Below are 27,075 nucleotides of genomic sequence, written 5' to 3'. Positions count from 1 at the left end.
TCATTTTTGTTTTCCGATAGCTTTTTTTTAGCTAAATTAAATAGCTGAAATGAAAGGGCTGTGTATTTTTACTTTGAACAATAAAATAACTGAAATGAAACGCTATGTGTGTAATTTCAATGAAAATTATTCGTCTGCTGCGCGTTCGTTTGAAGCGCCCTGATTGGCTGATAGAGTATCGTACCGCTCGCCATGTTCCGGCGTTTTCCGACGGATGTCGATCAACGCTCGGCTAAGATCGTGAAATCAGTGGGTAAAATACTACAGGATGAGTACCAAAATTTTTACTTTTATTTTTGTTTTGTTTTGTTTATAAGTTTGAAAATTATTGTCATACTTGGCTTACAAGGGTTGACTTAACATTTAAATCCGGATTATTTTTAAAACAGTGAAATAAGTGTAGCACCGTTTTGACGTCACGTCCGGATAATTTTAGGCTTGTGTATTTCCAGGAATTGATTTAAGTTCGTGAGTATTTATTTATTACATTTTTTTTTTTACAACAAACCTACACATTTCTTTTATTCTTATTTTTTTTTTTTTTGCAATCGGAAATTTTACTACTGTTAATAAATAATGGATTTCTTATTTTAAGTAAATACTTTTTTCGTTTAAACCCAAACGCAACGTAAACACGTCAACCAAACGAAATTATTCCGTTTATCTATTAAATAAATTAAATATCTGAATTCAAAACTTACATTTGTAGAAAAATAAATAAATAAAACTCGATTCCTTTCGCTACAAAAAACAAAACAAAACAAACAAAAAAAAAACAGGTGCTTTCTTTTCCTCACAAATATAACTTTATCTTAATTAAAAATAGGGGTTTGTATTACTGTACACATAGATTTGAAAAAGTTGTCAAAAAACAAATATATAACAAATAAATGTTATCAAAGGCAAGATAAGTTACTTTTCTACCAAACTGGATATATTTTTTGTGTTTTTATTCAATGTAACATATTTATTCAGCTCGATAAACATACAGTGTTTACCGATGTATTGGAAAATTCAAGATGGCGTCTGATTCTCTCTTTAACACGATAAGTTTGGGAAAAGGTGTTATAAATAAAAAACTATACAAAATACTATTAAAAACCCACCGAATATATGTCAACCTATGTCACGGTAACATATATTGAGCGAATTTAATTTCTAACAGTATTTTGTCTAGTTTATTATTTATTACACCTTTTTCCAAACTTACCGTGTTAAAGAGAGAATCGGCCGCCATCTTGAATTTTCCAATACATCGGTAAACACGGTATGCTTTTCGAGCTGAATAAACATGTTAAATTGAAAAAAAAACACGAAAATTATATCCAGTTTAATAGAAAAGTAACTTATCTTGCCTTTGATAACATTTATTTGTTATATATTTGTTTTTTGACAAGTTTTTCGAATCTATGTGTACAGTAATACAAACCCTTAAACGTATTTTCAAGTTTAATTAAAGTTTTAGGTACTTGTGCATTTAACGAACCAGACGTAACTCGGCATTTGCTCGGCTTTGTCCGACGCATGACGTCAACAGCCGGATATAACCGAGCGTTGCCGATTAAGCAGACGAGAATTTCGCTATCAATTGGAAGAGTGTCACAACTCAAGAAACGCTTATTTGAAGAGAGTTTTAAAAAGATAACTGACGAAATAATAATGAATATTACAAACCTTGCGGACCATCTCCAGACCCCAGAGGCTGCACTAAACTTTTGCCAGTAACGGAAATTGTTGGCAGAAGAGAAAAGGTGTTTACATTTTGGCCAGGATTGTGTACTTGCAAAGAGAACAAGCCTTTCCGACGGTTATGGTTGGAGGTGTAGAAGTGTACGTCGATGGACCTCCATTAGGATTGGGACCTTCTTCTCAAAATCTCGACTAACCATCCATCGCATAATAAAAATAATATACTTATGGGCGTTCGAGATGGCATCTACAAAAAATCTCCATCGCGAATGTGGGTTACGTTCTCGCCACACAATTGTGGATTGGAAGATTTTCCTGCGTGATATATGCAGGGACTATTTTCTTAGGAATCCCCGGCAGATTGGAGGCCCAGGCCATAACGGTAGAAATCGTTTTTAACCGCAGGCAGCGCAGAAAACACAACGTCAAACGTCTGACACCGGTTTGGGTCTTCGGTGGATACGACCCCGCCGAAAAGGAGGGTTTCTTGGTCACTGTACCAAATAGGAACGACGAAACTCTCCTTCCACTAATAAATAAATAAAAAAAATCCTTGTTTCTGGCAAAAAGAAAAATGTACAAATAATCCTTGTTCCTGTCCCCCCAAATTGTCCTTTTTTAGGCTTTTTCCATTTATTTGACATAAAGAGTTGCAAAAAAAAAAAAAAAAAAAATTAACTTTTACGTGTTTAAGACATAGATAATATGGTTTTTACGTTAAAAAAAAAAAAAAAAGTTTCCTATTACTTAACAAAAAAACTTGTTTTATATATATTTATTTTGAAAACGGAAAACAATTTCAAACAATAATAATAAAAAAAAAACAAATGAACGGTAGGTTTTTGCTTTTTACTTATTTAATTTTATGTTTCTACATTTTACAATTTCATTGTACAGATATTTTGTAGCGTTGTTTTTATTTTATCGGCAACGCTCGGTTTTATCCGGCTGTTGACGTCACGCGCCGGACAAAGCCGAGCAAATGCTGTGCTGAGTTACGTCTGGTTCGTTAAATGCACATTGCACAAGTACCTTATTTTTTTATTCAATTGTAAGGTTAAAAGGTAATCGTGAAGAAAGAGAGAGCCTGTTTCCTCCGTTTGACTATAGGTGGCGTTAATGTCTGTCCACCCAGTTACGGAAGCACAAAATGTATATAATGGCACCGTTGAAATAAAAATAAATGTTTAATTTTAAACATGTTTTTTTGTTTGTTTGTTTTTTTTGCAAACATATTTAAGTTTGTTTGTTTTTTTTTCAAACATATTTACGTTTTTTTTGTTTTTGTTTTTCTTTTTTCAAACATTTACGTTTTGTTGCTGGTTTATTTTCAAACATTTACTTTTTTTTTTACGTTTTTTTTTTTTTTTTTTTTTTTTTTTTTGCAGGCATAAACTAAATATTTTTGAAATATTTTTCTTTTAGAAAAGTTTGCTTATGCACTTATTGTACCGCGCTATTTTTTTTATAGTAGTTTCAAGTAAGATTCAGGTTTTACAATATCCTTTTTCAAATATATATATAAATACTCGCGGAAAAGGTAAAATAAAAAAATTAAGAAAAAAGGGGTGGGGTCCATAAAAAAATGATAAAAGAAAAAACGTTGATTTTGTTATTATAAGAACGTAAAAAATACTCGCGGAAAAACGGTTGTACCCATAAATATGTTTAAAAGAAAAATATAGCAAAAACATTTAATTTATGCTTGCCAAAAAAAAAAAAAAAAATTAAAATTAAAACAAAAAAAACCGTAAATGTTTGAAAATAAACCAGCAACAAAACGTGGTACTCCTGCAGTATTTTACCCACCGATTTCACGATCTTAGCCGAGCGTTGATCGACATCCGTCGGAAAACGCCAGAACATGGCGAGCGGTACGATACTCTATCAGCCAATCAGGGCGCTTCAAACGAACGCGCAGCAGACGAATAATTTTCTTTGAAATTACACACATAGCGTTTCATTTCAGTTATTTTATTGTTCAAAGTAAAAATACACAGCCTTTCATTTCAGCTATTTAATTTAGCGATAAAAAAAAAAAAACCGGGAGCTGTTGGAAACATACGCGAATTTATGTGGAGACAAAAATTTTGACACAACCCTTTTGTCTCCATAATAAATCAAATCGCGGAAGGCTACCCGGTTTGGGAAGGAGCTTCTTCTTTCCACATCCTCTGAAAACCCTTTGCTCCCTACTTTGCCTCTACAGTCAGTAGAAAATCTTCCAGTCGGAACTAAAGATAAACAGTAATTGTTGTCCCCCCCCCCTACAAACATTACTGAAAAAAAAAAACAAAAAAAAAACATTGTTGTTACTGTTTAATAATGTTTTGTTAAAAACAAACAAAAAAAAAAACATTGAAGTGTTTATTACTGTTGCTTACCCCCCCCCCCCAAAAAAAAGGTATCGGAAAACAAAATGAACCAAAAAAAAAAAAATATTCAACAAAATAAATTTATTTTACTTTAAAAAAAAACTTACGGTAAGTGTTTGTGATTTATTTTATCCAAATTTTTTGTATTAATTTTATCCATTTTGTTGTGTGTGTGTAATATCTTTTCCTTGTGTAATGTTGTTGCTAATTCACATACTTTTTAGCGTTCTTGCACCGTAGCTCCGAATTCTCGGCTTTCGTCGGCGTTAACGCCGAAAGCGTTCGCCAACGCTCGGCTAAGATCGTGAAATCGGTGGGTAAAATACTGCAGGAGTACCCAAAACGTAAATGTTTGGAAAAATAAAACTTAAATGTTTGCAAAAACAAAAAAAACGTAAATATGTTTGAAAAAAACAAAAAACTTATGTTTGTAAAAAAACAACAAAAAAACATGTTTAAAATTAAAATATAACAAAAACATTTATTTTTATTTCAACGCCTCAACGGTGCCATTATATACATTTTGTGCTTCCGTAACTGGGTGGACAGACATTAACGCCACCTATAGGCAAACAGAGGAAACAGTCTCTCTCTTTCTTCATGATTACCGGTTAAAATACAGAATAGGTACAAAAACCCTACCCTCCCCATGTTAAAAATGGCCTTTTAAATAATAACGTTATTATTTCAGCACGGAACAATAAGTATTTCATGCTAGCGATTCAATTGACGCCAGACGACATAAATCATTTCAGATGTTTCTTCGTTATTAGAGCCAAATTCAGAGATCGAAATATTGAATATTTGGTACTAGTGGAGAGAGTGATCCGGACGTAAATAACGTTATTATGGTACTTATGCAGAGAGTGATCCGGACGTAACTCACCGGACGCTCGGCTTGCCCCGTAAAACGACGTCAACAGCCGGAGTTAGCCGAGCGTCGGCGCTGCTGAAAACATAACAAGAAAAGAGAAACCTACCTTAATGTAAAATTTGTTAAAACTTTTATTTACTGTAACGGAAAACAAATTTTTTTGTATTTTTTTTTTTTTTTTGTAAATGTAAAATGTTTTTTATATACAAGAAAGTTATGTTTTTTTTTGTTTTTTTTTTTAAGAAGAAATAGCGAAAAAAAGGTAACAAGCAAAATTTGTTTTTTTTTTTACAAAACATGTTTGTTTTTTTGGGTGTTTTTTTTTTTTTTTAGGGTTAGGGTTATTTTTTTATTTTTTTAAAGAATAAACAGCGAAAAAAAAGGTAACAAGCAAACTGTTTTTTTTTTTTTTTTTGTACAAAACATGTTTTTTTTTTTGTTTTTTTGTTGGGTGGTTAGGGTTAAGGAAAAAACCTGGTAAAAGAAAAATGCGAGGAATATTTACTGTTGGTATTTCCTCAGACTGTTGGAGGGCATCACACGACTATGAGGGACAGGTTTCCTTTTTGCAAGCAAACTCCTTTCCTGACAAAATTCCAGGACACCCGCTGCTGCTTGCTGTTTGCAATTTTTTCCGACAAATATGTTAAGTTCATATTTCCTTCCATAGGTACGCAATTTTAAGGGTTGTTAAATAAATCTGAAATTGTAACGGTTGTTGTTAAATAAATCTGATTCTGTACTGTTTTACTTTTCTTCTTTTTCCTTATTGTCGTCTGCTGCTTTGAATTTTTTTTCTTGCGTCGCGCACGCGCGTAGCGTTGACAACCGTCGAACTACATCGCCGACGCTCGGCTAACTCCGGCTGTTGACGTCGTGGTACGGGGCTAGCCGAGCGTCCGGTGAGTTACATCCGGATCACTCTCTGCATAAGTACTGTTATTATTTAAAAAGCCATTCTTAACATGGGGGAGGGGGAGGGTGTTTTGTACCTATTCTATACTTCAACTTTACAATTGAATAAAAAAACAGGGTTTGTGTTACTGTACACGTAGATTCCAAATGGTACTCATCCTGCAGTATTTTACCCACTGATTTCACGATCTTAGCCGAGCGTTGATCGACATCCGTCGGAAAACGCCGGAACATGGCGAGCAGTACGATACTCTATCAGCCAATCAGGGCGCTTCAAACGAACGCGCAGCAGACGAATAATTTTCATTGAAATTACACACATAGCGTTTCATTTCAGTTATTTTATTGTTCAAAGTAAAAATACACAGCCTTTCATTTCAGCTATTCAATTTAGCGAAGTCAGTAGAAAATCTTCCAGTCGGAACTAAAGATAAACAGTAATTGTTGTTCCCCCCCCCTACAAACATTAATGAAAAATAAAAAAAAAATTGTTGTTACTGTTTAATAACGTTTTGTTAACAAACAAAAAAAAAACATTGAAGTGTTTATTACTGTTGCTTACCCCCCCCCCCCCAGAAAAAAAAAGCTATCGGAAAACAAAATGAACAAAAAAAAAAAAAATATTCAACAAAATAAATTCATTTTACTTTAAAAAAATTTACGGTAAGTGTTTGTGATTTATTTTATCCAAATTTTTTGTATTAATTTTATCCATTTTGTTGTGTGTGTAATATCTTTTCCTTGTAATGTTGTTGCTATTCACATACTTTTAGCGTTCTTGCACCGTAGCTCCGAATTCACGGCTTTCGTCGGCGTTGACGCCGAAAGCGTTCGTCAACGCTCGGCTAAGATCGTGAAATCGGTGGGTAAAATACTGCAGGAGTACCGAAAAAGTTGTCAAAAAAAAAAAAATATAAAAAATGTTAGGCAAGATAAGTTACTTATCTGCCTAACTGGATATATTTTTCGTGTTTTTATTCAATGTAACATGTTTATTCAGCTCGAAAAGCATACAGTGTTTACCGATGTATTAGAAAATTCAAAATGGCGCCCGACACTCTCTTTAACACGGTAAGTTCAGGAAAAGATGTTATAGATAATAAACTAGACAAAATACTGTTAGAAATTCGCTCAATATATGTTACCATGACATAAGTTGACATATATTCGGTGTTTTTTTTAAGAGTATTTTGTCTAGTTTATTATTTATAACACCTTTTCCCAAACTTACCATGTTAAAGAGAGTGTCGGGCGCCATTTTGAATTTTCCAATATATACTGCATGTTTTTCGAGCTGAATAAACATGTTACATTGAATAAAAACACAAAAAATGTATCCAGTGTGGTAGAAAAGTAACTTATCTTGCCTTTGATAATATTTATTTGTTATATATTTGTTTTGACAACTTTTTCGAATCTCTGTGTACAGTAAACAAACCCAAAAAAGGTATCATAAAATTTGGTAAATATCCAGATACGCTACAACAGAATACCGACCACTCTAATTTATTTTTTTATAGGTAATTGAGGTCGCTGACAACGAATCTGATAGTCAAACTTGGGGCAAATTTACCGTTTGCATGGTATTAACCCCTGAACCCACTAACTACTTTCCACCATTTTGCAGCTTCCGTTTACGCTACGCGCATGCGCGCTGTAGCATAAGCGACGGCTTCACCAAGCAAACTGCCTTCTCACATGGCGTACAAATCTTCCGCGGAAAATTTGAAATTAGATGAAAAAGAAATAAAGCAACAAAAGAAAAGCACACCAAGTTGGGGGGGGGGGGGGGTTTAATTTATATATATCCCCCCCACCCCCCCGCCCCGCCCCAGAACATAGAATTTTCTAATTTTCAAAAATACATTATAGCACTTTTTGGGTGGAAAATTTAAAATTAGCTGAAAAAAAGACATAAAACAAAAGGAAGAAAGCACTCCAAGTTGGGGAGAGAGGGGGGGGGTGTAATTTAATTGTTTTTTTTCCTGGAACATAGAATTTTCAAATTTTCAGAAAGTAACACACCGACATTTACCAATTAGAACACCATTTAACATTTTTCGAAGATATTACTGTTTACATTGGGGGCGCGAGCGCGGGTAAATGTAAACAGTAAAATCTTTGAAAAATGCTAAATGGTGTTCTAATTGGTAAATGTCGGTGCGTTACTTACGGAAAAACGGTTAACTAAACTGCAGAAGCACCTATTAAGCCACATAAGTTCTATAATTGAATCCCCTTTCCCACAACCCCCCCCCCCCCCCGAAAAACATAAAAATGTTTGGTGCTTATGTTTTTGTAAACCACATAAAAAATTATGTGAGACAAAAAAAAAAAAGGTCCCCCAATTTATTGTACTTTTCTTTAATTGTAAGTCATTAAAAAATATCTCTGTAATGTTTTGATTGATACGCCATGTGAGAAGGCAGTTTTCTTGGTGAAGCAAGCCGTCGTTTATGCTGCAGCGCGCGTAGCGTAAATGGAAGCTGCAAAATGGTGGAAAGTAGTTAGTGGGTTCAGGTGTTAATACCATGCAAACGGTAAATTTGCCCCAAGTTTGACTATCAGATTCGTTGTCAGCAACCTCAATTACCCATAAAAAAAAACAAATTAGAGTGGACGGTGTTCTGTTGTAGCGTATCTGGATATTTACCTAAAATTTTAATTAAACTTGGAAATACGATATAAAAAATAGCACGGATCACTCTCTGCACTAGCACCGAATATTTATGTAAAACCGATAGTATCTACTTATTTGTCGTATTAGAATAATGAACATGTCTAAAAATTAGGAAACACGATAAGGTAGAAAGGCGGACGTTGTCGAGAGTGCACCCCCTTTAAATTCCACAATTTTCACTTTTTGTCTTTTTTCCTGTTAATACCATTGATTACAGACTTAAGGGCAGTCTTGCAGTGAAGTCCCGGCAAAATAAAATTCGACAACTCTAGAAGGGTCACACCAGTATTTTACACAGTCAAATCACGAATATTACGAATTATTAGTTTTAGAATAAAAAATAATTAAAGTTTTAAACTAAAAAAAATATATAATTAATATTTGATAAACTGTGGAGGGATTCTGGTCACATGTGAAAGGAAGATGAGGATGGTAGCAACTAATAAAAATTTGTTCAATTCCCATCTAATGGAAGAGTTGTGGAGACGGCGAGAGAAAGGACACGCATTTCTATGAATTATTAAAAGTATAAGACAACAGTATATTTTTTAAGAAATGTTTAATTTTCAAAGTTGTTTTATTTTGTATAAATTTATATTTTGTTACGTGGTTTATTACTTCAGATTTTATTTTGTTTTTCTGTTAAGACAATAATACAGTATATTAGTAATACACTTTCTAAAAATTGTTTCAATTTTCTGTTAAATAAACAGTTAAATGGGGGGGGTAAAGAAGCACCGAAATATTCCTTGTTTTAACCCCTCCGTTCTAATCCCTACTTTCCAGTCACATGAGAGAGAGATGCCATTTTTTTTTTCATCGTGGTCACAAATTTCGTGTTCAATTTAGTAGAACGTTATAATTGAAAACTGAACCCCCACGTGAAAGTTATAAAAAAAATTTTTTTTTTAATTTATTTTTATAACCTGAAACTTGAGTTTGTAATCGATGAATTTAATAAGAAAAAAGTGAACATTGTGGAATTTAGAGGGAGGGGGGGGGCACTCTCGACAATGTTCGAAGACATTAGGGAAAATTGAATTTTGTTAAAAAAACAAACAAACAAAAAAACAAAAGCTGGAGAGTTCGACTCTTTACAAGGGAGGTAATTATTCCCTGCACATTATTTTTGTCAATTGTCTTCAAAATTATTTATGCACTTATGTTACCATCCTGAAATAATAACGTTATTTAGAAAACCATTCTGGGTTTGTATTACTGTATACATAGATTCGAAAAAGTTGTCAAAAATGTTATCAAAGGCAAGATAAGTTACTTTTCTACCTAACTGGATAATATTTTTATTGTTTTTATTTAATGTAACATGTTTATTCAGCTCGAAAAACATACAGTCTTTACCGATGTATTGGAAAATTAAAAATGGCGCCCGACTCTCTCTTTAACACTAAGTTTGGGAAAAGGAGTTAAAAATAAAAAAAAATATACAAAATACTGGTAGAAACTCGCTTAATATATGCTACCGCGACATAAGCTGACATATTTGGTGGGTTCTTAACAGTATTTTGTATATTTTTTATTTTTAACTCCTTTTTGCTTAGCCACGTGAGTTGGTCACGTATTTGGAGCCACACATCTGATATCATAGCAAAAAGGGAATTCTCGATAATAGGAGCTACAATTAGCAGATTAGAAGAGTCTATAGTCAGGCAGTCAGGTTCGAACAGTCAGCAGAGTCGGTTGGAAAGCACTGACATGGTCAGAGGAGGGTCTCCTTCGAGGCGAAGGGGTAGAAGTTTAACCATGTAGAACCAATGTGAATTCCTGATGTCAAATCATTCGACTGGTCAAATGAAATAAAGAACATTATCGATTTTTGTAACTGTTTGTCTTCGTGTTGTCATTCAACAATTGAAGGTAATGTGTTAATCATCCTAATATGAACTTTGTATAACTCCCTTCCAAGTAATGTGTCCCCCTCCTCCATCATAAGTAATGATTCATCAGTCTGATGTAAAAGAACAGTATTTACACATTCATTCAATAATGAATTCCCATCTCACTCTATTATAAATGTCTGGTAAATATCCAGATACGCTACTACAGAACACCGACCACTCTAATTTGTTTTTTTATAGGTAATTGAGGTCGCTGACAACGAATCTGATAGTCAAACTTGGGGCAAATTTACTGTTTGCATGGTATTAACCCCCGAATAACTTTCCATTTTGCAGCTTCCGTTTACGCTACGCGCGCGTGCGCTGCAGCATGAACGACGGCTTGCTTCACCTAGCAAACAGCCTTCTCACATGGCGTACTAATCAAAAAATTACGGAACGACATTTTTTTTTTATGACTTACAGTTAAGGAAAAGTACAACAAATTGGGGAACTTTGCGCGCGCCCCAACCCCAACATCACATCTGTCCCCCCCCCCCGCTCGCGCCCCCAATGTACACAGTAAAATCTTCAGAAAATGTTAAATGGTGTTCTAATTGGTAAATGTCGGTGTGTTACTTTTTGAAAATTTGAAAACTCTATGTTCCAGGTAAAAAAACCAAAAAAAAACCCAGATAAATTACCCCCCCCCCCATCTCCAACTTGGAATGCTTTCCTTTTCTTGTTTTATTTCTTTTTCAGCTAATTTTAAATTTTCCACCCAAAAAGTGCTATAATGTATTTTTGAAAATTAGAAAATTCTATGTCCTGGGGAAAAAAAAAAATCCCCCCCCCTCCAACGTAGTTTGCTTGGTGAAGCCGTCGTTTATGCTACAGCATGCATGCGCGTAGCATAAACGGAAGCTGCAAAATGGTGGAAAGTAGTTCGTGGGTTCAGGGGTAAATACCATGCAAACGGTAAATTTGCCCCAAGTTTGACTATCAGATTCGTTGTCAGCGACCTCAATTACCTATAAAAAAACAAATTAGAGTGGTCAGTGTTCTGTAGTAGCGTATCTGGATATTTACCAAATGTCTTCCTCATCATTACCACTGTATTACATGTACCCGTTATATCTCCCCATCATCTCTCGATATATGATCCCAAATATGAAACCCTGTGCTATACAACACCATGACGCGAAAGCGAAAAAAAAAAAAGTGAAAGAAAATCTGACATCTTACCGCTACTCCATGACGCGACCAGAAGTTCGGAACGTTAAAATTAGGCAAAGTCAATCCAACCAATACGATGACTTGCAAAAATGGCTCGCAAAAAATCGACCCCTCCTTGTAGAAAAGTGTCCTTTGAGGGTGAAGGAATTAATGTTTTTAACCAATTTTTTTATATTTGTCATCTGAGACGTCGAGCTTCAAAATGATACCGATCTCATAAAAATCTGTCGCCTCTGTTGAAAGTTTTAGGCAGACATACATACAGACAGAAATACATACATACAGACAGGTGAGATTTATATTATAGAAGATAACAAAGTTATTATTTGACAAGGAATACAAATTAAAACCTTCAAAAATTTTCCTTATTTCATGGAGTATCAAAGAATAGCCTTATCCTCAGAGGAAAGTAGTTAGCAAAGTGATATTTATAGGTAAGCTACAAATTTTGCTGGTTCACACATAAATTGAAAACTACAAATTATGAAAGAAGTCATATTTGTTGATGATGATGCAGAAATGTTCAGGTTAAAAGGATATTCCAAAGAAAGTCCAATATTCAATTTCTATTCCTTGTTGAATAATAAATTGTAAATTTTAATTTACAGAGTTTAAATTCAATTTCTCTTATCAATGCTCTATTTCGAATATTAAATTTTTCTGTTTGGATTGCCCTATAAATACTCATATTAATATTTATATTTGCTTTAAATTTATAGTATTATTCAATTTGTAAACTGGGAAAATTTCTTTTGGGAATGTGTGTGTGTGTGTGTGTGTGTGTGTGTGTGTGTGTGTGTGTGTGTGTGTGTGTGTATATATATATATTTTTTTTATGTAAAAATTGAATTTCAATAAGGGTCGTTAATAGTGCTCAATCAAAGAGAGCAAATGATATTTTTTTTATTCTTTATGTAAATACAGTCATATCTTGCTACGATGTGCAGACCGTTTCAATCATATTAAATATCCTCAGGCAGGAAAAATTGAAATACAAAAACTAAAAAATTTCAAATTTGGAGGAGAGAAATATTGCCATGACTGGCAATAAGCAAAAATTAAATTTCTTACCTTAAAAATATAATTTGCTTTCTTTTGATTGAGCACTATCAATGACTCTTATTGAAATTCAATTATTCTTAATTTTTGGATATCTTTCTACCTGGATTAAATAAATATGTATAAAAAATGGGACCCCTTTTGTTCCAGAAATTTCTATGGTTGCATGATTTTGTTTTTATTTTATTTATTTATTTATAGTTTTTTCCTTAACTGTTTGAAGCCATGGGTAAAGCCAGTCAAGGATTTCTTACTCCAAAGGCGATTGCCAATCGGATCAAAGCCAAAGGACTTCAAAAACTGAAATGGTATTGCCAGATGTGTGAAAAACAATGCCGAGATGAGGTAAGGTGTATGCACATTTGTCCCCTAAAAGTGGTTGTCCCCCCCTTTTTTTTTTTTGTCATTAGGTGGAAGTAAACCTTTTCATCTACTTTTTTTTCCATATATATATATATATATATATATATATATATATATATAAATATATTTACACACAATAAAAACTTTTGGTTCTTGTCCAGAATTCTTCCTATATTAAAGAAACAAAAATAAAGAAAAATCTTCGACATATCATATTAAAAAAAAAATCACGAGAATTGATTAATTAGTTTTATTTATAAATATGAAAATCAAATTTTATGAGTATCCGAGGAGTGACGGCCTCCACCATCATTTAAAAACAAAAAACAAAAAAAAAACTCAAACAAGGGAGGTAACTCGATATTAATTCAAAACTTTAATGTCTATGAGTTATTCCCCTTTGTTTTTAGATTGTTTTCGAGGTAGCAGACAAGACAGCCACTCTTCTGTTACTCATAAAATTTGATTTTCTTATTTTAAAAACTACCTTATTAATTTATATGATTTTTGGAATATGATATTTTCGTTTTGTGGACAAGAACCACCAAGACTTCATATATAATAATTCAAATTTTTTATATTTTATATGTATCTACCAAAATTAAAACAGGCACAAATGTACTTGATAGCTACTACTACTACTACTACTACTACTACTACAAAACAACCATCCTGGGTATGACACAGAATTACATCCAGTGATGAGGCCCCTATGCATATTCATGACTTAGTATATGAAGAAGTTTGTTTTAATAATTTTTAAATAGCAAAAATAGGCTTTTAATATCAATGTCAGTGCAACAAAAAACTCAATTTTATATGTGTATGTGCGTGTATATGTATATATATATATATATATATATATATATATATATATATATATATATATATATATATATCGTCTAAAATAATTGAGTAAAAAAAAGTCTAAAAAAACATATATATAAAAAATGTAGTTTAAATTCCTGGGGGGAAAAAAAGAAAAAATTTAACCTATCGCAGACTTAGCACCTACATAATCAGACTTCTAAAAAGTTTAATTACAAAAGAGAATTTAACTATATAAGGATGAAAAAAAAAAGGCATTAACTAAAATTGTTAAATAAAAATAGACTTAGCACTTGCATAAGCTGATTTCGCAAAAGTCTTCAATTATAAAAGAGAATTCTACTATATAAGGATGAAAAAAGAAAACCTTAACTAAATTTTTTAAAATAGAAAACGGGGATTCTCAGCTGCTTACCGTGTAGTTGTTTCGAAGATTTAAAAACAAGACAGCGGTTAAATACATGACTCTTCAGTGGATAATACTACTTTTCCAATAAGAAAATGTAGAATAATATGGTTACTGTTTATACGAATAAAAAAAACTTATTATTAATAATAATAATATATAACAAGATTATAAGATCTATTCTGCAATATTTTTTAGCATATAAATTTTGAGAATAAAAATGGATAAAAGCTTAAGTACCTCAGAAAGGCAAATAGATAAGAGGAGGAAACCTAGCCATAGATACAGGGTGTCCACAAAGTCTGGCTACATTATGTAGCGAGACTTCCACAAAGTCTGGCTACATAATGTAGCGAGACTTTGTGGACACCCTGTATATATGAGGGTTGTTTTAAAAGTAAAGCCTCCTATTTTCTTTTAGCTAAAAAAGTTGAAGAGATATGAAGATGGGAATTGTACCATTAAAACAAGCAATCTTTTGTGCTCCAGAATTTATTTTTCTACATAGTCACCACCATTTTCAATGCACTTTTGCCAATAATGAACAATGGTTGTACATGGGTATCCATTGAGCACTTTGTCATATGAGGGTTGTTCCATAAGTAAAGTGTCCGAGGGATAGTTATTTTACATTTTAATTATGATTTTTTTCGTAGGTATATTAATTTTTAATCAAAAAAAAAAAAATTTTTTTTTTTTTTTTTTTTCCATGGTAGTCATTACTTATCAAGGCCCGAAAGCCACTCAGGGATAAGGTTTATTGCGTGTACAGTAATCAATGGGATAATATCGTAGTAATCGTTAGTATTGGAGATCTGATAAAGTGCCTTACTTAAGGGGACGGTTTATCAGGAATTTGTTTATGTTGGACTTGAAGACATCCAAGTTGTAGTCAGGTGGGAAACAGGCAAACAGAACAGAGTTCCACAGGTGTGCACTTCTAAGAAAAAAGCTTTGTTCATGGAATCTGTTTTAATTTAGGCACAGATAAAGAGTGGGGAAAATTATTGACAGTGGTTTTAGACGGGTGTTTTTCATGAAATATTGGCAAGGGGGGGATCAGAAATTGGAGCTCAGACGAGCACTTGCCATGGAAATAAAGATAAAACAAAGACAGGCTTGCAACGTCTCTTCTGTGGGAGAGAGGTTGTAGGGAAGAGAAAAGGTCATCCCCCAAGAAGCCACAAAGCCTATTTTGTACTCTATCAAGGCAGGATAGGCTGTTTTTGGCAACTCCTGCCCAGATGTGGCAGAAGTACTCCATCCTTGGAGTTACATTATGATGGTGGAAATAATGAAGTGTATTGCATAAATAACTTTTCCTTTTTTTTTTTTGTTTTGATTAGTAAAAGAAAATGTCTCCACTCTTAACAGTTTGCTTAGCCAGAATAATTATTTTTAGTAAAACAAAAATGAAAGAAGATATATTTGTACCAATAATATGAAGGAATAATTAAACAAAAACATAGGCCAGTCTGAATCAAGTATCGATTTATTAGATTATTGGATCAATTAGGATTTTAGGACCTCAGCAGATGAGGGAAATAAGAGAATAGCTTTAAGTTGACACCATTTAATTTTTACCTTAGCATAAGCGCATGGCATTTTGTATACAAACATAAAAAACAGGTTGTTTGTTTTTTTGCAAGCAAAATTTAATTTTTGAATGTAGGATGTGCGTGTATTTTTTTTTTTTTTTTTTTTTTTTTTTTTACAAAAAACTTTTTAATAAAACTATTTAAAAAACTTTTTTGCTAGTTAGACTTATTTACGACTAGCGACGTTAACATGGGGCATGTTATTTTACATTTATATAATTTTTTTACTTTTTGAAAAAAACTATTTAACCAACTTTTTTGCTAGCAAGATTTATGTTTTCAATGTAAGACGTGTTATTTATTTATACAAAAGTTTTTAATAAAACTATTTAAACTGTTTTTGCTAGCAAGATTTATATTTTGAATGTATGATGCATTTTTGTTTTACAAAACTTTTTAAAAAAGCTTTAAACAAAACTTTTAGCTAGTAAGATGTATGTTTGAATGTAAGGTGCGTTTTCTTTTTTTTTCTTTACAAAATTTTTTAATAAAACTATTTAAACCACTGTTTTGCTAGTAAAATTTATTTATGAATGTAGAGTGTATTTTTTTTTTTTTACAAAAGTTTTTAATAATATTTAAACAATTTTTTTGCTAGCAAGATGTATTTTTGAATGTAGTGTGTGTTATTTATTTTTAATGAAATTTTTAATAAATTTATTTTAAGCAAAACTTTTTCATAAACATGGATATAATTATTTTACATTTTTATGGTTGTATGAGTTTTTGGTAGGCATTTTAATTTTTAACTAAGAACAAAACATAAGTTATATTATTTTGGGGAATAAATGTTTATTTTTTAATGTAAAGTACAAAACTTTTGGTGGGGAATAGGATTTTCACTACATTGAAAATCTACATTAGAATTGAGAATTTAGGACAATGATCTTGAAAACTGTTCCTTTTGTTTCCCTCATCTGCTGGAGTTTTTAAACTCTAATTGATCCAAATTATTATTTAGGTTTGACTTTAAAAAATTTGACAAAATAACTTCATATGTTAGCTTGTGTATTTCTCTACAATTTTTTTTTTTTTTTTTTAAATTTCAGAATGGATTTAAGTGTCATATGATGTCAGAATCACATCAACGACAATTGCTGCTATTTGCTGAGAATCCTGATGATTATATTGACTCTTTCTCTAAGTAAGTACAAACTTTGTAACCATAATAAGGTGTGTGTGTCTGACATTCTCTTTTTAGCCAATCACAATCAAGCATCATGAGACTGGTGACAAGAAGTGGTGTGAATAGAAGGAGGTGGATGTATCAAATATTCAAGTCTCATAATCTGATAGCTGTGAGTTCAATCCTTGCACAGTGCAGTATATTTCATTTCCTCTTCAATTACATCCCAAAATAAATTCCACTAAAAAATCTCTTAAGAAAAAAACAGATGTAAATAGTTAATTACTTGAATGTAAATAAATTTTACTGCAATATATATATATATATATATATATATATATATATATATAAAATCAACATCTTAGTTTTCTTCTTCCTCTGTTTAATGTCTCTCTCTTATTTTTTTGTTTTTGTTTTATGGAAATTGCCCCAGACAAGGCATAAAGCCACTTGATGTAATGAACTAAAAATGCTTTAAGATTAAAAACTACTCAACGATATGTGATATATGGATATACTCCAACTCTGAAAACAGCAATTCTTTCCCCTTTGTCAGAAATATCCTTCAGGGAATGTAAAGAACAAAATAATAGAAATTTACAGTCTTAGTCTTGAAAGTTTTTCAATCTTTGTAATTGTATGTAAAAAAAACAAAGACAAAACTTTATCTCAAATTCTTCATTAGAAAATTTCCTTACTTTTAATCAATCAATTTTTTGCAATCACTGCATTTGTTTGTCTCCGAGAATTTATGCTACCAGGTTGACAAGAAAGTTCTTGCTGTTTTTAACTTTTGAATTCAGATGAGCCTATCTCGGCTCAAACAAAAAAATTATTGATCAAAATAAGCATCATCAGAATCAACACAAGTGTTTTTATGTCAATAACGTAAAAATCTTGCGTTCTGATGATTACAAAGTTGCTGAAGGCGTTTTTGATATCGCTTGTGTTTTTGAAGCATTTCTCATGAAGAAAGTTATTGAGATGCTTGAAAAAGTGGTAGTCGGTAGGTGAGAGGTCTGGAGAGTACGGCTGATGAGGCAGATTTTTGTAGTTTCATTCATTCAACTTTGACAGGGTTGGTTTAACAACATGCGGTTGGGTATTGTCGTGGAGGAGAATTGGGCCTTTTCTGTTGAATAATCGAAGGTTCTGATGCATTTCATCCATTTATTGATATAATGGTTTCACCTGCATTCAAAAAAACTGTAATGAATGAGACTGGTCGTTAATCACCAAACAGTCAGCATGACCTTTTGGTGCAACTCTGGCTTTTGGAAGTATCGTAGAGTTTTGACGACTGTGACCACTGAGTTGAGCATTGCTGGTTGTCATAAAGAACCTACTTTTCATTGCAAGTCACAACCCAGTCGAGAAATGGGTCGTTCTTTTTGTGTAAGAGAAGGGAAGAGGAGTCTTCATGATGGCATTTCTTTTGGTTGTCATTCAATTCGTGAGGCACCCATTTATCAAAATTTTTTGTCTATCCAATCTCTCTCAAGTGGTTGTAAATCGTCGTATACATTATGTTTAATTCAGTTTGTGAACAGTTGTGTGTGAGTTGGCTTTGACTAAGGCTCTTAATTAATCATTGTCAACATCTGATAGTCGACCACTATACTAATCATCTTGAAGACACTCGTACCACTACAAAATTTCTTAAACCATTATTGTGCTGTGCATTCAGTAGTGGTTCCTGGGCCAAGTACTCCGTTGATATCAGGAGCTGTTTCAACAGTTTTTCGGCCTAGCTTGAATTGAAATAAGAAAATTGTGCGAATTTGTTTTTTTCCCCATCTTATATTCAATGTTCTGAAAAGAAGACATGATCGTTTCAAAACGATTGTAATTTAAATGATTAGATAGTGCGAAAAACACTCTTTAAAATGATATATGAAGTAAAGGTATTGTAACGGAAACTTTTGAAAGTACATCATTTGAAATAAAAATTATAAATTCTGCAAGGCTCTTCTTGTCAACCTAATGCAAGTAATGTTCTGACATTAAATGACCCAGAAGAGATTGATATGTTATAAAACAAACCAAACTCACTTATTAATATTTATAGGCATTCAGGCCATTCAACGGGATACTGGTAAATTCCTTTCCTGTCTGATTTGAAAGATTGTAATTTAAACGATTAGATAGAGCAAAAAATCCTTTTTAAAATGATATATAATAAAGTAAAGGTATTATAACGAAAATTTATTTGAAAATACATCATTTGAAATCAAAATAACAAATTTCACAAGAACTTTTGTGCCAATGTAATAGTCTGAAAATATTAATGTAAAGATCATCAATTATTTACCACGAAAAACTGTTTAGTATTTTTGGGCCATGTGTATTTATATAAAACTCTTTGTTTGTAAACAAATCGAGCACTGTAAAAGAGTAATGGTCAAATGATTATATAAATAGACATGTGAGGAGAGTGTTTACAAGCACCAATCCCATGGATCAGACAATAAAACTGCTGATTATCAACTTGATATTTGTAGGTTCAAACTCTGGTTCAGGATAGTCCTCATACACATACACACATTCGCATTTTTATAGATATATCTATTCTGTAAAAGGGAAAATGTTTGTGTGTGTATGTTTGTATGTCTACCAAAAACTTTTGACAGATGCATTAGACAGCGACAAAATCAGTATTGTTAGAAAGATCAATCTCTCGGATAAAAAAAATCTAAAAATTGACCAAAAAGATTAATTCTTTGCTGGTTTACTGGGCGTTTTTTTTTTTTTTTTTTTTTTTTTTTTTTTGCAAGGGGGGGGGTAGTTTTTGCGTCAACATTTTTTTGCAAATCCTACACCTACCGATCTCAACATACGTTTATAAAACCTTATTTTGAAGGCTTGTGACGTTATAAGTTGCCATGGCTGAAACAGCTAACACATTAGCTTTTTTCACCTTTCCTTTTCCTCTTTCGCATGACAGGTTCGACCCTGCCTGCTGCAACTAATCTTCTTTTTTTTTTTTTACAGTCACACGAGTACTTGCTGCTATTTTGATTGCAAAAAAAAGTTCATTTATTTTTTTTTATTTAAAGCTGGGGGTTGCTCAAAAACCTAAAGATACCAACTTTCTCCACTCAGGCAATGCATCTGTCGAAAGTTTTGGGCACACACACACATGCATGCATTTTGCCTTTTATATAATAGATAATATTTTTATTTAGATTGAACAGTGGACTTTCACCATTGATCTTTTTAAAAATAATCTTTTTAAGTATCTGATTCTCATGATTGAAGTAGATGTTCCCCCTTTTTAAATAATAAAAAAGACTTGGATGAAAAATAGTCAAGTTGTTTTGGTTAGTTTTGATTTCTCGTGTTTGGATGATGGGCTCAAATCCTGAAAGGAATGAACAAACTGGAGCAATTATTAGTGTAATGTTACACACGTAGACCCAATATGTTGTAGCAGAGTACGTTGCAAGGAACATAGGACAAGTAATAACTTAACTCTTTTTTTTTTTTGTAACAACATTTGTTTCTTTATTCTCCTGTCACGTGTAACTTCTAGTCACGGCTGTAACGTGATCCATGATCATCTTCTCTCACATGATCATGCTCCTTCTCTCTGACTTCTGTCCTCTTGAACGTCATTCATGTCTCTAACGTGCTGAATGTGATTGCCGGTCTGTGCACACTCTTTTTTGTAAATGCATGTCTGCAGTCTGTTACATCAAGTTAACATTTTTATTCCTACCAGTTCTTCAACATCTTCAAATCCACATCCACTGCCAACAAATACTCAACATAAACTGTCCTCATAAGTAACATAATTGCACATAAGGTAGAAAACTCTTATTATATTCTTTAATGGAAAATGAGTTATCTCCCTTGCTAATTTTTATTTTTAGGTGATTGTTTAAAAATTTTTCATATTAGCAGTAATTAATCAAACGTCAATTTTCAATCCTCTTGGAATATTCTTCATCATTCAACTGACGATCCCACTCATTTATAAAACCTTTATCCTCTAGTGACTTTTAGCCTTGATAATTCAGTCATTAAAAAAAAAAAAAAAAGAAAAAAAAAAGGTTTATCAAACAAGATAGGCATCATTCTGTTTGATCACTACCAAAGATTATATAACAGGAAAAATGAAGGGCAGACAGCATGAGAAGTGGTGAGAGGTGTGTAATACAGGGTTTGTAATCTAAATGGTGGGAGTTCAATCTCTCTACAGGGCAGTGCTTTTTCGTTTCCTTTTCAATCACAAAAACAGACAATGCGTGGTGTCGTATTTCTGATATTTTTATTAAATATAAACTAAAAATAAAAATGTATCTATATATAAATGATAAACTTTAAAGAATAAAAAAAAGAAATTGAATAGTTAGCCTTTTTTCTGATTAGTCTAAAACTTTTGGTTATTTGAAGCCGCCATAAAAAAAAAAGAACTGCCACCTGTTAGCATAGCTAGAAAGCAATCTTTCATTTTGGAAATTAGAAGAGCATCGTCACCTCCAAAATGATACCGATCTTGTGAAAATCCGCCTCTGTCGAAAGTTTTAGGTAGACATACATACATACATACATACATTTAAACGGACAGGTGAGATTTATATTATAGAAGGCACTTTGTCTGTGCGTGTATGTGTTCCCTATAGACTCCAAAATGGCTTTGCTGATATTTTTGGTGAAACTTCACACAAATGTACATTATGTGTCTGGTAATGTTCTTAGATAGGTGTTATACTGAAATGCCTCCAATAGGTATTAATAATAAAAAAACTGCAATATATGTAAAAACTAAAGAACAAAATAAAAGAAATTTACAGTCTTGGAAGTTTTGTAATTTTATGTAAAAAAACAAAAAAAAAAACCAAAACTTTTCGGCCCCAATCCTTCATTGAAAAATTTCTCTGCTTGTAAGTCCATCTATTTCTTGTAATCACTGTATTAGTTTGCCTCCAAGAATTTATGTTGAAAATATTATTATAGGGATCATTAGTTGTTTACCATGGAAAACTGTTTTGTGGATTAAAAAAATAAAACAGTATTTTTTTGCCTACGTGTATATATGTACAAAGCTCTTTGAGGTATATATTTTTTATATCATGAAAATTATAAACTAAAAAATTAGATACAAGGCCACTCAAAAATTGGGGAAGCTTAAATTAATAACTGATACATACATATTTTAATGTTTTAAGGAGGTTCTGCAACCATAGTTCCCTTAGAAATTTGTAAAAGTTCTGTTGTCTTCCACAGAAAATCTCTACTTCTATATAAACTAGCTTGGGTGCCCGGCATTGCCCGGGTGTTTGGAGATGTGTGTTAAATGTGAAAAAGAAAAAAATGGTTGCAGGCAGGCAAGCTCGAACCCATACCGAGAAGGAAGTAAAGAACGTAAAAAAAAAAAAAAGTGACGTCTTTGTTAAAAAAGCAACCTCCTCCTTGTAAAAAAGTCCCCAGTTGAGGGTGAAGGGATTAATGTTTTTAGCTAATTTTTCGATATTTGTCGCCCGAAGGGTCAAGCTTCAAAACTATACCGATCTTCTTGTGAAAATCCGTCACCTCTGTTGAAAGTTTTAGGCAGACATCCAAACATACATGCATACATACATTTAAACAAACAGGTGAGATTTATATTATAGAAGGACCTTTGTTTGCATGTGTGTTTGTTCCCTATAGACTCTGAAACACCCCTGCTGATTTTTTTGAAATTTCACACAAATGTACTTTGTGTCTGGGAGTGTTCTTAGATAGATTTTGTACTGGAATGCCTCCAATAAGTGTCAATAATTGAAAAAATCCTATATAAGAAGAGACAGTTCGATTTTAACCAAAGTTAACATCAGAAGTGCGTTTGAGAAGTTTTATCACTGCACAAGCAAAAGGGCTCATTGTATATATTAAACAGTAGACTCTTTGATAAGACAGGAGTGCATTCGAAATGAATGTTTCTGTTTAGAGCGCAATTGAACCATGATACTTGACTGTTGCATTTTAAACTTCAATTCAAGCCATTATATATATAAAATAATTTCATAAACTTAGCAGTAGGTTCTCTACAGTGCAATGTATACTACAATGTATTGTAGACTGTCACTGCGAGAGACATGTGAAGCTTCCTCCTGCCTGATGCACTATGGTGGGTCCCCAACTAAAGCAGATTTGATTGAAAAAATTTGTTGATTTCACCGATTTCGATTACAATAAAAATATGGGAGTGTAAAACATTCATTGATCATCATTCAATCCTGGACAACGTTGGGTCTCCCTGCTAGTTTTACATATAAATACATTTTAAATTTATATGTAGATTCTCTGATCTTTGCCCCCCCCCTTGCCAATATTTCACAAAAAACACCCGTCTAGCTGAAACCACTGTAAAAAATTTTCCCCACTCTTTATCTGTGCTAAAACCAAAACGTAGATTCCATGAACAAAGCTTCTTTCTTAGAAGTGCATGCCTATGGAACTGTCTTCCGTTTGCCTGTTTTCCACCTGACTACAACCTGGATGCTTTCAAGTCCAACATAAACAAATTCCTGATGAACCGCCCCCTTAAGTAAGACACTTTATCAAATCTCAACACTAACGTACTGTACACGCAATAACCTTTATCCCCGAGTGGCTTCCAGGCCTTGATAAGTGGTGACCAGTGTTTGTTTTCCCTACAGTCTCTTTCCTCTATACTTTTATCACACAAACTACATGATAAAATATTCAGTTTTGGGATTGAGTTATGTTTGAAGAAAATTTCATTTGAACTTTATTTTCTCTAATTAGGTGTAATTTGCAATTAACTCCCCAAGTGACTCATCTTTTATTAAGTGTCTGTCATTCTCCCCCTTTCTGACTGTATTGCAAAAGCTGAAACAGTTGCTGTGAGACAATCTTACTGTATTGAATGTAATTTTCTATTGTTCAGGGACTTTCTTGAGGGTTTCATTGAACTTCTGCGGCGGCGATTTGGGACGAAGAGGGTCCATGCAAATATTGTATATCAAGAGTACATCACGGACAGACATCACATTCATATGAATTCCACCCAATGGGAAACGTTAACAGATTTCGTCAAATGGACAGGACGAGAAGGTAAGTTTAACAATTAGAAAAATGGTTTTGTAAACATATCTATAACGTACGTATGCGGGTCACAGTTTCCAGATTATAAATTATTCAATCGGGAGATCCTATTTATTAAAAAGGGTTTGACCGTTACTCCTGATCTGAAATGGAACACGTACATCAAATCTGTTGCCAGGGACGCTGGGAAAATGGTGGGATCCTTCTACCGCTCCAGAAGATATCTCATTACTAATGCAATTCTCTATCTGTATAAAAGCCAAGTACGTCCAAGGATGGAGTACTGCTGCCACATCTGCACAGAAGAAACGTTGCGAGCATGTCTTTGTTTTATCGTTATTTCCATGGCAGGTGCTCGTCTGAGCTCCAATTCCTCGTCCCTCCGCGCCAATCTTTCACGAGAAACACCTGTCTGGCTGAAACTACTGTCAATAATTTTCCCCACTCTTTATCTGTACCTAAATCCAAATGTAGATTCCATGAGCAAAGCTTCTTTCTTAGAACTACACGCCAGTGGAACTCTCTGCCGCTTGCCTGTTTCCCACCTGACTACAACTTGGACGTCTTCAAGTCCAACATAAACAAACTCCTGACAAACCGCCCCCTTAAGTAAGACACTCTATCAAAACCCCCAATACTAATGATTAATACAATGCTATCTCATTGATTACTGTACACGCAATAAACCTTATCCCTGAGTGGCCTTCGGGCCTTGATAAGTGGTAACCCCCCCTGTAAAAAAAAAAAAGAAAGGAGGATAGAAGGTGAAAACATACTATGAACATTAAATGAATATATAGATAGGCTAATTTAATGTTTGTGGTATGTTTTCATCTTCTATTCCCCTTTTTAATAAATGGGATTTCCCGATCACCGAAGATGCAATGCAAAAAAAAAAAAATGATGTCGCTTTCGGACTGTACTTGAAACTAAAATATACCTTCTTGGTCTTCTGGCTAAGATCAAGGGTAGTGTCTGTTCTTTCTAAAGATGGTATAATGATATTTGCGCTGGGTGTCCATACAATGGAAATATATCACAGCCTCCTATAAGGATATTGGAGATAATCTGTGATAACCAAATATATTCTGACACTACATTAACCAGATTACTAAAATAAATACTTTTACAGTTTTAACAAAAGGGCTATCGCAGGGCCTCCATTCATGCAGAATGTCCTCAGAATGCTCAGCAGCAATGTATTACATATGAAACGGGTCTCGCTAGTCTTTATAATTAACTTATTATAATTAACTTATTATAATTAACTTATTATAATTAACTTACAATTAACTAGCTGGCTTTGCCAGTTTGCTATTACTTCTCAAAGTGTGCTACGTGAAAAACTTCAAGCCAAAATTTTAAATCTCAAACATATCGCTCATAAGTTGTAAACACAATACAAAAAACTTTTGCATTTATTCATATAAATAAATATTAATATTTTGGTAGTTTCTTGTCTAGAATTCACCCTGTATTAAAAACAAAAATAAAGAAAAATCTATGATATACATACTCATGACTGAACAAAAATGTCAAATTCCAAAAACCATGTAAACTGATTAAGTAGTTTTCTTTTTAACTTAGAAAATCAACTTTTATGAGTAAGCAAGAAGAAACTGTCTCATGTCACCATCTTGAAGAAGCAAAGCTAGATAACTCAACTATAGTAATTATCTGTATTTTTGAGATGAGTTGTTTTCATTGATTGAGATTATCGGACTGACTTCCTCATCTTGGTTGTTATTGTCACAACGTTTCGGCCGTTTTGCCCTCCGGCCTTCGTCAGGTGAACCGTTTGTTAGGAGTCTCGAACCCAACCCTTTATTATTATTACGGGGGTACCGTGTTCGGACTCCAGCTAGGCTTTGGGACATAGTTGCTGATTCTCTGTTTTTCAATGTTACTTTTTCACTGCCTTCGTTCAAGATTGAACTCAGCACCTTTGGGTAACTGTAAACTTTGATACAACTTCTAGGACCACACGGCCATATGTCACTAGGACAATTCTTAGTTGGTTTTTGTTAATGTTAAACCTATGTTGTTATTCAAGGTTTTCTCTCTCTATCAGAGGTGTCCAAATTGCATTCAGCTCTATGCTTGGTTTGCTCAGTAGGTTGTTATGTCCGAGCATGTGAGCTGTTTCTTTAAGTTTTCTCACTTTCCAGTGGGTCTCTCTGTTTATTATTTTTACTTCATCCTTAAAATAAACAGCTCACATGCTCGGACATAACAACCTACTGAGCAAACCAAGCATAGAGCTGAATGCAATTTGGACACCTCTGATAGAGAGAGAAAACCTTGAATAACAACATAGGTTTAACATTAACAAAAACCAACTAAGAATTGTCCTAGTGACATATGGCCGTGTGGTCCTAGAAGTTGTATCAAAGTTTACAGTTACCCAAAGGTGCTGAGTTCAATCTTGAACGAAGGCAGTGACAAAGTAACATTGAAAAACAGAGAATCAGCAACTATGTCCCAAAGCCTAGCTGGAGTCCGAACACGGTACCCCCGTAATAATAATAAAGGGTTGGGTTCGAGACTCCTAACAAACGGTTCACCTGACGAAGGGCAAAACGGCCAAAACGTTGTGCCAATAACAACCAAGATGAGGAAGTCAGTCCGACAATCTCAATCAACTCAACTATAATTCAAATTTGTGAGATCAGCCTTGTAATACCTATGAGTTCTCATTAATTGCTTAAAATGGTTTAAAAATTATTTTCTGCATAAAAATAAAATTGTTTGATCAATTTATGTGTTTTTTGGAATATGATCTCTAATTCTGTCCAGATACATACATCACAAAGATTTTTCTGTATTTTTGTTTTTTTTAATATGGGGAAATCTGGACTACCACGATTAATTTTGATGACAATTTAATTAACTGCCAAGAAAGGAGATCATTTTGCCCGAGTTATTGTGTGTACACATTTGTTTTTAATTACAATTTTTAGAGAGGGGGAAAGAGACAGAAGAATTACTCAGTATCTTTCTTATGCTTTGTATCTTTTCCTAGTTTAGTTTAAAATTAT

General features: G+C 33.2%; 1 protein-coding gene and 1 pseudogene across 1 annotated transcript in view; both read left to right on the top strand.

The window, feature by feature from the left end:
- The first annotated feature begins 355 nt into the window (after positions 1 to 355).
- The window catches only part of LOC145243639 (DNA/RNA-binding protein KIN17-like), a 48,758-nt gene continuing 22,038 nt past the window's right edge, over positions 356 to 27,075 (top strand). The window contains exons 1-4 of the mRNA XM_080106662.1: positions 356 to 468; positions 12,865 to 13,008; positions 16,908 to 17,002; positions 23,880 to 24,046. Coding sequence (XP_079962788.1) covers positions 12,889 to 13,008; positions 16,908 to 17,002; positions 23,880 to 24,046 — 382 coding nt within the window. The 5' untranslated portion in view covers positions 356 to 468; positions 12,865 to 12,888. The remainder of the gene's footprint in view (positions 469 to 12,864; positions 13,009 to 16,907; positions 17,003 to 23,879; positions 24,047 to 27,075) is intronic.
- Positions 24,974 to 25,119, top strand: LOC145244120 (U2 spliceosomal RNA; annotated as a pseudogene).

The sequence above is a fragment of the Euprymna scolopes genome, chromosome 22 (genome assembly GCF_053919585.1).
Source record: "Euprymna scolopes isolate OS-2025 chromosome 22, ASM5391958v1, whole genome shotgun sequence".
In the NCBI taxonomy this organism is placed as follows: Eukaryota; Metazoa; Mollusca; class Cephalopoda; order Sepiida; family Sepiolidae; genus Euprymna; species Euprymna scolopes.
Note: the sequence above shows the minus strand (reverse complement) of the source record. Positions and strands in the feature narration are given on the sequence as shown.